The 11,678-nt window shown below is 41.0% G+C and overlaps 1 protein-coding gene across 1 annotated transcript; it reads left to right on the top strand.

Annotated features, from left to right (window-relative positions):
- Positions 1-11,514, top strand: spg7 (SPG7 matrix AAA peptidase subunit, paraplegin). The gene is made up of 17 exons (XM_084063440.1): positions 1-395; positions 721-823; positions 993-1,082; positions 1,215-1,456; positions 1,766-1,905; positions 2,904-3,006; positions 3,088-3,213; positions 4,012-4,174; positions 4,415-4,588; positions 4,672-4,796; positions 5,816-5,918; positions 6,051-6,161; positions 6,395-6,510; positions 7,022-7,178; positions 8,581-8,744; positions 9,255-9,332; positions 10,153-11,514. Exons 1-17 carry the CDS (start codon positions 156-158, stop codon positions 10,357-10,359), a joined length of 2,442 nt encoding a protein of 813 aa, XP_083919566.1. The 5' UTR covers positions 1-155; the 3' UTR covers positions 10,360-11,514.
- The last annotated feature ends 164 nt before the right edge of the window (positions 11,515-11,678 follow it).

The raw sequence follows: 11,678 nt of genomic DNA, 5'->3' as shown, positions 1-11,678 counted from the left end.
TTGGGTAAGCTATCTGTGGCTGTTACAGAGATGATGGGGGGCATTGAGTAAACAAATGTTCTAATTGAAAGGCATGACACTATGCTCCTTTTCAACATATTCTAGTTTTGTTGCTACATATGTGGGCGCTGATCTAATCTAACCGAGCCGTCATCATGGCAGCCATGCTTTTACAACGACCTGTCGTTGGCTCCTGCAGAAAGTACAGGACTTTACAATGGACACTGTTGCGAAACAACTCACCGTTAATGACAACAAACATACACAGTTATGGCAGTAAACATCTGCAATCGAAATGCGTCAGTGATCAAAAGCTGATGCATTCAGGATCACAACAACGGTCCCTAATACGACAGTCACACAGTGGTGTGAAGTTTAACTCTAACATCCTTAAGGTAAGCTTGTTACTGAAGATACGTAACGTTATGTAACGCACAAACGCAGTGGTTCATTTTAATGTCAAGGACCCCCAACTTGATTTGTATTTGGAGGGGGGGGGGGTCAAATTGCCGAATGGGTTAAGCACTTTGATCAGTGGTGCACTTTGAGCACCACTGATGTTGTATTAAGGTCAAATTATGGTTTGTAGTATGTTCTTCTGAAAGAATTACATGTTCAAATCCTCTGTCCAGTGTTATGGCATGGCTCCGAGGTTAACTACCCCTCTACACCTATGCCCCAATAATTGTGTTTATATAATGTATAATCTTCCTGTTTTAGAATCTCCTCTACAGACCATTGAGTCCTGAAATGCTGGGATTGAACAGAGTGTTAATCAAGAACCATTTGATGGAAAACCCGGTTGGTTTGGTAAATCTATTAGGTAAAGACTTGGTGTGTGTGTGTGTGTGTGTGTGTGTGTGTGTGTGTGTGTGTGTGTGTGTGTGTGTGTGTGTGTGTGTGTGTGCGCGCGTGTGTGTCCTGTACATATTAATATTCTACCTGCAATGATATCTACCTAACTAGTTACATGAGCAAGCCTTTTGTTACAGGGGCTACACATTTTTTTAGTACATCTCAGTCCAAAAAAGAGAAAAATAAAAGTCAAGGATCAAAGGGGAAAACTCCAGAGGAAGATGAAGGTAAGAGGTGTCATGGATGGTAGATCATCATGTCCAGTATTTGATGGCATACATTCACTGTAGATTCATTGCCTTCACTTTCTCCTCCTGTTGTTCCTGCTCTTTGCTATCCTCATCTACCCTTCCTTTCAGAGGAGAAGAAGCGCAAGGAGCAGGAGGACCAGATGTACCGGGAGCGCCTGCGGACCCTCTTCATCATAGCACTCATCATGATCCTGTTGAATTCTATTAACACCAGTGGTGGAAACATATCTTGGAATGACTTTGTGCATGAGATGCTGGCCAAGGGAGAGGTGTCCCGAGTGCAAGTTGTTCCAGAGAGTGACATAGTGGACATCTACCTTCACCCTGGCGCAGTGATCTTTGGAAGGCCTGTATGTTTAATAGTTATTTTAATATACCTCCTGTATCTTTACTATTAGGGAAGATGCCATAATAGTAATCAAGGTTTGGAGTACAGTGTGCTAAAAAAAATCTCCCCTGTTGCAATTATCTCCTCCCACTCAGTTTTGTGTTTAAATTCACTGATTTTGATTTTGCATAATGATACGGATAAGGTTGTCGTGGTAAATACTATATGCTGCTACCCACTGTCTGATCCAAAATATTTAAATTATGTTTTCTGTGAGCAGACAGATTGTGCTTGCTTTTCACTGTATGTGCTATGTTACCTTTTTTGGCAGAGACTGGCCCTGATGTATCGTATGCAGGTTGCTAACATTGACAAATTTGAGGAGAAACTGAGAGCTGCGGAAGAGGAATTAAACATTGACACAAAGGACAGGATACCGGTGTCCTACAAGCGGACTGGATTCTTTGGGAAGTAAGGGATACTTAACTCAAAGTGATTTTGTTTTTGTTTTTAGTAGAATTATCTCCCTGAATGTTGCATTTGTTGCATGTGCATTAACCACTTATATATATGTCGTTGACCAGGTACAATTTGATTTATTTAGCACAAAATGTAAAAACAATACAAGAAGCTACACAAAATATATATAGAAAAGGCCAGGAGCAGGCAAGAAGCCCAAAGGGCTTATACAGTACGAGGCCTCTACCTATGTATAACAACATTAAAAACATTAATAGAACATGATTTGTAAATCATTCCCCTAGTGGTCTATACTTGGTACCCTTTTTCCCCTTTACACCAAATCTCGGTGGTTAATCCATAGGTTTGCCTAAGTTTCTGAAATAATATGATCTGCAGGTTTGTGGGTGGCATTTATTTTTTTATTTAATTTGTATAATTTTATAATGTATGTATGTACTGTATTTTAGTACTGACCTAGCCCCTACGGAACCTCTCCCTCCGCTGTATAGCTCCGAGATGAGGTTCCTCGTTTGTCGGTGCCGTTTTAGCAGGACATTGTCGCACATTTTCCACTTTGCATGTTTCTTACCCATTTCTGCACATCGTATCCAAAAAGTAAAGGTTTTCTGCCATGCTCTCAGATGTTTTAAGTTCTAGCGTTCAATAAAAGCTATCCAACGAGTTGAAAAAAGTATTTAATTCGCCTCTGTCCTCAGCCGGTTCCATAATATTTTGCATTAGAAGATGCTATTCAACATTTGACCAGTAGGGGAATAAGTAATGTTATCTCTACGGGCGCAACTCTTGCGCAATGTCTTAAAAACATGTAACCGGAAAATGTGCGACAATGTCCTGCTAAAACGGCACAGAGAAACGAGGAACCTCATCTCGGAGCTATACAGCGGAGGGAGAGGTTCCGTCGGAGCTAGTACTGACCCAGCAATCTGATTGGTCTAATTGCCATCTTATACATAATGACTACAGCCAATGTTTCTTTATCATTGCAGTGCGGTTTATGCTTTGGGATTGGCTGCCATTGGTGTGGCTATTCTCTGGTATATCTTCCGTCTAGCAGGCATGGGTATGAGAGAGGGTGGCTTCAGTGCTTTTGTGAGTAGACAGTACCAAAATAATTCCCATATTATGTTGTTTTTATAGAGCACTAATTGTATTCCTGGATGTACTTAACAGAATCAGCTAAAGATGGCAAAGTTCACCATTGTAGATGGCAAATCAGGGAAAGGTGTGAGCTTCAAAGATGTGGCAGGCATGCATGAGGCTAAGATGGAAGTGAAGGAATTTGTTGACTACTTGAAGGTAAGAAACAAACAACAATACTGTATATCGTTGCAAATCTTACATTTATGAAATTAGCTGGGTAGCTCAGTCGGTAGAGCACTCGACCTTGAACCACAAGGTCCTAGGTTAGATCCTTGGCACAGCCAACTCAGCGCATGAGTAGCATGGCTTAAGTTAAGTGGTAAGTACTAGGTGCTGTGATGGTACAGTAGGTGTTGCACTCCATCACAGCATTCCATCTCCCAGGTGTCTACTGCATTGAAACAGGGATAGACACCGACATTATTGGCTGATACTGACAATAAACCTCTCCAACCTACTTATTACTTACTTACGTATATGGTAATTGCTATGTGTTGTTTCATAATTCTTAATTTGTCACATTAAAGTACCCTATCAGTGTTTTTGCATGTTTTAACCCATTAAAGCTCAATGCATCAGTTTTATGTCTGTTGTCTCCCTCTCAGCATCATCATATTGATGTCCGAACTACATTAAAGATGGTGGCACATTGTGTGTGTGTGTGTGTGTGTGTGTGTGTGTGTGTGTGTGTGTGTGTGTGTGTGTGTGTGTGTGTGTGTGTGTGTGTGTGTGTGTGTGTACTCCTGCAGGAGACATGGCTCTGATCTGAACCCATTTGATTTGGCGTTAGGAACCCAGTGGTAGCTACATTTTACTGACACCAGTTAGAACTAAATATTGGATATTCTACATTCTAGCTTCAGAAAAGGGCCTTAGATGATGCTAAATCTCAAATGCTGGCAAATAAAACAAGGGTTTATCCTTTTAAATATCTCTAATGATATCTTTTGTCAGAATCCGGACCGATACCTTCTACTGGGGGCCAAGGTTCCCAAGGGCTCATTGCTACTGGGGCCCCCAGGCTGTGGGAAGACCCTACTGGCCAAGGCTGTGGCCACAGAGGCACAGGTACCATTCCTGGCCATGGCTGGTTCTGAGTTTGTGGAGGTGATCGGGGGTAAGGATAATCCCCCCATTTAACAAGTTAGTCTTATCAGTGGATGTCGATGTTATAAACGTAGAAATTACACAGTAAAGTCCTCAATGTGAATGTAACTCTTGAGCGTATGCAAATTGTCTCTTACACTCTTGGATTTACAAATGGAATCAATTTGAACACAATTAAATGAACACTCAGGATTTTACTGTGTGTATAGTTTGTATTTTGAAATATGTTTTTTTTTAAATGTGTGCTTAGGCTTGGGTGCTGCCAGGGTGAGGAGCCTGTTCAAGGAGGCTCGCGCCCGAGCTCCCTGCATCGTCTACATAGATGAGATTGATGCTGTGGGGAAGAAACGCTCGAACAACAGTGCAGGCTTCTCCAACACTGAGGAAGAACAGACCCTGAACCAGCTACTGGTAGAAATGGACGGTGAGTTTTGAGTTTAGGACTGTTGACCCAGTCACACTGTGGAAAATATTCCAAGAAGCTTGAATGACGTTTCTTTCTTCCAGGAATGGGCACGACGGACCATGTGATTGTTCTGGCCTCCACCAACAGAGCAGACATCCTGGACGGTGCACTGATGAGACCAGGCAGACTGGACAGACACATCTTCATAGACCTGCCCACTGTACAGGTGGCTTTAAAGCACTCACAACCAACCATGGGATATTTGATTAAGATATTAATGCATATTTTAAAAATATTCATAATTTATATATTTTCTAGTTAACCCTTAAGACCGGGAACGCATCTGTGTAATTTGAAGATTTCTTTGGCTATTCAAAAATAGCAGATACAGAGTGCCGCACTATGAGCTTGTAGATCTGCTATTTTTGAAAAATCGTGAAAGTGTGTGCAAATCTTATTGTATATTTTTTTAAAGCAAACATTTTTAACTCTGTTACAACTTCTGGGTGGTCCCTGGAACAAAATATTTTGAGATGGGGGTCCATTGCCAAATACATATCATTTTTGTGAACCATAAATAAACTGTTAGGATTTAGAAGACATTTGTAGAACCCCTAGAAGCAAAGACTTGAATGACAAATGTTCACTTTAAAAATACATTATTCAAAGAATAACATTTTTCATGATTTTTCAAAAAATAGCAGATCTACAAGATATGAGCTTGTATATCTGCTATTTTTGAATAGCCAAATAAATCTTAAAATTACACAGATACGTCCCCGGTCTTAATGGGTTAAACTGCATAAATTGTTTGGTATTTAAAATGGCCCTTGTGTGCAAAGTTACATTTCATTATAAGGGTAATGAATAAGGATACTGTACAAGAATGTGACATTGTCACAATCACACACACATACTGCAATCTTTCTGATCGTACGGCTGTTCTGTGTGTTCATGAGCATGATATTTTCTTTTGCTCTTATGTCATTAGAATCTAGATCATAGATGAACATAATGAATTGTCAGAACATTACATTATAAGCTTTGACTCTTTGGGTAAGTGGTTAAGTGGTACATTACCAAGCAGTGAAAGCGGGCGTCATAGTTTAAAGAATGGATGGAAAAGCAAGAATTTATATACCGCTTGCAAACTAGGTATACACAGGATACTTCACCCACATTTCTTGGGTGTGAATTGAAAAGTAAATTGAAATATATTTTGGTGTTTTCCTGATTGTTTTGTAGGAGAGGAGGGAGATCTTTGAGCAACATTTGAAGATCCTGAAGCTAACTCAACCCGCTAATTTCTACTCCCTACGTCTGGCCGAACTCACCCCAGGCTTCAGTGGTAAGTGATTGATTGATTGATGTACTTTTATTTAGTAAGTCTCGTGTACATCTCTGGCTGTTGACATTGCAGCCATATCTGTGGATATTGTACGTTGATTGCTCAATGTTTGTAAACCCATCTTGTTTCCAGGCGCAGACATTGCTAATATCTGCAACGAGGCTGCCCTGCATGCTGCCAGAGAAGGCTACAAGTCCATTCATACTTTCAACTTTGAATATGCAGTGGAGAGAGTGATAGCAGGTACATCTATTACAACAGGCAGCACTACTTGTATTCAGAGAGGAAGGGTTGATTTTCTATGAGTCTACATTAGGACAGATGTCACGTGTGTGTGTGTGTGTGTGTGTGTGTGTGTGTGTGTGTGTGTGTGTGTGTGTGTGTGTGTGTGTGTGTGTGTGTGTGTGTGTGTGTGTGTGTGTGTGTGTGTGTGTGTGTGTGTGTGTGTGTGTGTGTGTGTGTGTGTGTGTGTTCAGGTAGCATAAAGAAGAGTAAGATCCTGTCTAAAGAAGAGCAGAGGGTGGTCGCTTTCCACGAGTCTGGACACGCTTTAGTGGGATGGCTACTTGAACACACAGAGGCAGTCATGAAGGTAATGGCCATAGAGCATGGATTGATTTCAGTCCACTGTGTGTTACTGTAGTACTAGTACAGTGAGTACAGTGGAATTACAGTTCGTAGGCAGAAAAAAAAGAAAACGCACACTAAGCATGTCCCCTTAGGTGCTGGTAGCATAAAACATGACAAAAACGGATTAAGCACACAATCTATCTATAGATGCTAAGTGAACTTTATCATCCGACTAACCTTTCTGCCATAGCCTTCAGAAGACACAGACGAGGGCTTCGGACAAAACGTTGGTCAGATCATAAAGCACACCTTTCACAGTGTAATTAAAGCCAAAGAAAGAATATGGAAAAAAGTTTGGAGTACGTATGTACATGCAGACAGAGAAAGCCTGATTTGTTTTGACAAGGCCTTGCAGGCATCCTCATCCACCCGCTGATTTGTTTTATTCTTAATTAACCTTTTTATAGAGGCTTTAAGTTAATCCAGTTGAGTTCAAGGATCTTTCCTTCTTAATTTTCTGTCGTGCATTGCAGGTCTCAATTGCCCCGCGGACAAACGCTGCCCTGGGATTTGCCCAGATGCTGCCCCGTGACCAGTACTTGTTCTCCAAGGAGCAGCTGTTTGAGAGGATGTGCATGGCCCTGGGGGGACGGGCCGCCGAGGCTATTGTCTTCAATAAGGTTACCACAGGTACACATCACTTACTTCTGAGCTTTAAGGTTCCATATTTTAGCATTGCCATTCTTGGATCATTGCTGAGTGTATACACTGTATATATTAAAAACAGCTGTACTTATATTTAGACATTTTTCTCGGCTTAGTAGTCTTTTAATATTCATTAGTCTGACCCTGTCGTGATTGGCGAGCCATTCATGTATATCAAGAAATGAACACTGAAGCTAATATTAGCTAGATAGCTGATAGTACTACAGATGATAGCTGTATGTAACGTACACAAGCCCCTCTTTAGTGACAAGCAGGCCAGGAACAATTGGCTGCAAACACATTTACCCTAATCGTATTCAAATAATCACTTTATAACTGACAGTTACTGATTCCATGCTTGCTGCAAAATGACCAAGAAGAGGTCCCATTTTAGCATAGTGTTCTGTTTCAAGGGTCTGTGTAGTGACTAGTTGGCAGCCAGGACAATAACATTTCCTGTGGACTCATTTACTGGTCATTTTATTCTAACTCAAGTTGAAGTTGTTTATTGTCTCATAGCAATGCAGTCTAATTCTTGCTCTTGTAAGAGTGAATACATTTTCACAGTGTTTAATCAACCCCTCTGAGTGCAAAAAAAAAGAAGCAGTATTTTGACCATATCCTCCTATAATTCTACAAACGTCTGTCTGTCTGTCTGTCTGTCTGTTGTGCGTGGTGTCATGGAAAGCTGCCCGGTTCTCCTCAGTGACTGGAGCAATTGCTCTGAATTTGCACACAGCCATTGACCATTACCATCTGAACTTAGCTGCGAAGCCCGTTTCTCAATTTCATCAAATCTCAGCGTATTATTAGCGTTTGTGTCAAACAATGGGAGCTAACGTTGCCAGGTTTCGCGCGAGAAACAAGCAGTAAGGTCTATGAAAACAATAACCCCACGTTTGCAACTAATTTCGCCTGCGCCCTTCACCGGGTATGGTCTAGTAATAATAATCTTGGGGTGTTTTTTGTCACTGTAAATTTGTCCTCTGCATTTACCCATCCTATAACTACTAGGAGCAGTGAGTAGCCATTCTACAGCACTCTGGGAGCAATTAGGGGTTAAAAGTCTTGCTCAGGGACACACATCGACACATTGCTGGCCTGGCCTCCCTGGAATAGTACCTGAGACAACCAGGGTCTCTGGCTCCCTGGGCGGGCTCCCTAACCACTCAGCTATGGACCTTTAAGACCCACACCCCCCACGTGTTCAGTACAGTGACATTTCAAAAGAAAGGCAATGAAAGACAGCCGCTGACATGCATTCACAGCCACGTTGATTGACCTTTACCCGTAGCACACACTAATGTTCTACATCACTGTCAAAATGTGTCATTTCAATGTTGTTGGTAAGGAAAAAAAACACCCTGTTTCCCTAATGTTGTGCTAGGGGCTCAGGATGACTTGCGTAAGGTCACCCGTGTGGCATACTCCATGGTGAAGCAGTATGGTATGTGTGACAGTGTGGGCCAGGTTTCATTCCCAGACACCCAGGAGCAAGGTGCCATCGGACGGCGACCTTTCAGCCAAGGCCTGCAGCAGCAGATGGACCATGTAGGTTCCAAAATAGCACCACTTCTGCACTTCCAGATGGGCCACCTTGGCACACAGTGTAGGGTTGTCACGATCATGAAATTGTACTTGGGGATTAATTGTCATACAAAAAAATTGCGATTATTGATTTAAGTGTGTTTTTCGCATTGCACATGTACATGAACATTACATTATTGAATTATTAATGAACATTATATTATTGAAAATGTATGAACATCTTTCAAAATGGAAATGATTATGACGATTATGCAAAAATAATTGCCACTATCTCAAATCATTCCGATCAGGCAATTGTGTATTAATTGTGACAGGCCTAACGCAGTGCATGGTGACACAACTGACTTTTTGACTATTTGAATACTTTATTAGTCAGAACTGTAAACAGCACATGGTACAGTCAGACATTAAGGCTAAAAGGATAACACAAAAAAGTGTAATTGTTTCCATACAATGACATGTTTGGCAGCTGAGTAAACGCATTGATTTGAATGTATTTTGTTGTCGTTCTAGGAGGCTAAGATGTTGATAGCGCGTGCCTACAGGCGCACAGAGAAACTGCTTCTGGAAAACAGAGACAAGCTGACATTGGTAAGACTCGGTTGGCAGTTGCAGCCGTGTGTGTGTGTGTGTGTGGGGGGGGGGGGGGGGGGGGGGTAATGTTACTATACAGTACTTGTGGTGACCAAACATCCCCACAAGTATAGTAGAATTGTCCTGGTACTCACAAGAGAAATGGATGTTTTATGGTTAAAACAGATATTTAGGGTTGGGGGCTGGAGATAACATGCCTGATTTATATTTTGTTGCACGCCTGTGTCATGCACTGAAAAATAGCCGGTCTACAATGCTCGCAGCATTCTACAAGTGAGCTTGTAGATCTGCTATTTTCGGCTTTACAGTTATGGTTAACAATGGCTAAATGTTTTGAAAATGGCATTCATTGCCGTTCTGAAATGTTGATGTCTTTACATACCTGAATTATTTTCACTGCCTATTGTTATTCATGCCAGAGATTTTTCAATGAAAAAAAAAAAAGCACTCAGGAGCCGAGATACAAAATTTTAAAGTTTTAAGTTAACAAGGAAGTGGATGAGAGTAAAGATCTAAGAAAATTCATATCTCCTTGGTCTTTGGGTCAAATAAAAAAATCGAGTTAACTCGATCTTGGCAGGCAAGTGATGAAAAGCTAATATCGAGTTAACTCGATCTAGGCAGTCAATGTGTTAAGTGCATTTTCTGCAAAAACAAGCAATCAAGAGTATACCTAGCGCTAAGGTAAAAGTGCAATATATCAGCTACCTATTTCCTTATACAGATGAGACAAAATAGCAAAACCAAATGAGCAGGAGCTAAAACAAATAAGTGTATCGACTTAACAAGATCCAATAAACAATATGTGTATTTCCAGTTGGCCACTGCACTGTTGGAGCGTGAGGTGGTGAACTATGATGACATTGAGGCTCTGCTGGGTCCATCGCCCCACGGGCCCAAGAAGATGATCCCCCCACAGAGCTGGGTGGAGGCTGAGAAGGACAAACAGGACACGGGACACGAAGAACCGCAACCACCGCCCCGTAAAGACATGGAGGACGACATGAATCCACAGATGATCTGATTCGAAAAATCTGAATTCTCAGAATGATTCTTAAGGCCAATACATGTACATGCTCCGACCGACGTCAGTCGGACGGGCTTTCTGAACTAGTTGGGAGACTTCTGGGGGTGCAGGAGTTCTGAGACCGCCCATCAGAAGTTCTGAATGACGTCCATTTGTAGTTATATCATCTCCCTTTCCGAAGAAAAGTTTGGACGTCGGAAGGAGCATGTATGTAAAATGTTGGTTTTCTCCTGTGTTTTGAGGAGGCCCCTTGGTTCCAGAAAATGTGTCTCAGGTTCCACACAAACAACCCTCTGGAAGCTTAAAAGAAAACCTCAAAAACTGTATATTTTGCGTGACTTAAGTCACAATCTCTGTGAAATTGTGTATAAATAAAAAATGCTTAGGTTTAATAAATTTACAAGAAGGAGAAAGGGAAGTAAAGTAAAGCAGTCCTCAACAAGCTAGTGAAACATCACCAAGTACGGTATAGTTTGTGGATAAAAGCAAGCCCTAAAAGAATCCTACACAAATTCAAAATGTTGTGTACATTTACATCAGTTTTGAACGCAACATATCTTTTCAGATGTGACCCCAGGAATTGTACTTACATTTGTACACGCAAACATTATCCCATTGAGAAAAAAGCTTCCCAAATAAGCGTCCCTGTGTCAAAGAGTTCTTTGCATTGATGTAGATTTTGAAGGTTGTATTTAGTGACAAATCATATGCTTTCTGAGAGATTACATTACACCAAATCTATTTGTGTTATTTAGCCATTTTAGATCAATACACAATGACTAGAGAATGTCATGTTTGGTAGTCAGTTGAGATGCATATACCAGTAGAGCGTAGAGAATACTGGAATAAAAAAATATTTTGCTTGGAGTAGAATGGAATTTAGGTCTATTAGTGTGCAGTGGGTTTCTTTCAAACACTTTGAGAAAAAAAAATGTTATTCACATTATTAAAACGGAGTCCAACAGCTCAAGATTTTTGACTGGGCAGTGAAAATAGATAACATCAACAGACCTACTGTACAGGATACTCACCATGGTGTAGCTCAGTGTTTCAACCTGTGGGCCGGAGGATATTGCAAGTGGTCCACCAAATAATTGGCAAAACACTTAAGATTTTAATGATAATATAACTTAATATGAAAAGTTATATAATCTCATTTAAAACCTTGGGAAAAAAATACTTTTCATCGTGATACCGATAAAGAGAAACAAAGTATACTACTTTAGTTCCATTTATCCAAGCCGGAACACAGTTGATTGATTGATCATTAAGATAAACATGCTCTGAAAATGCACGCGGCCCACCCATCTGACCAC

This window comes from Gymnoscopelus microlampas (genome assembly GCF_963454915.1).
Source record: "Gymnoscopelus microlampas genome assembly, chromosome: 1".
NCBI lineage: Eukaryota > Metazoa > Chordata > Actinopteri > Myctophiformes > Myctophidae > Gymnoscopelus > Gymnoscopelus microlampas.
This window is presented reverse-complemented; position numbering and strand designations above follow the sequence as displayed.

What these genes read in the sequence shown, in the direction of transcription:
- spg7 (XM_084063440.1), top strand. Translation starts at nt 156, where the DNA reads ATGGCAGCCATGCTTTTACAACGACCTGTCGTTGGCTCCTGCAGAAAG. An exon ending in TGGTTTGGTAAATCTATTAG is followed by an intron (nt 824 to 992) that starts GTAAAGACTTGG and finishes CTTTTGTTACAG; the next exon opens with GGGCTACACATTTTTTTAGT. An exon ending in GCTACTGGTAGAAATGGACG is followed by an intron (nt 4,589 to 4,671) that starts GTGAGTTTTGAG and finishes TCTTTCTTCCAG; the next exon opens with GAATGGGCACGACGGACCAT.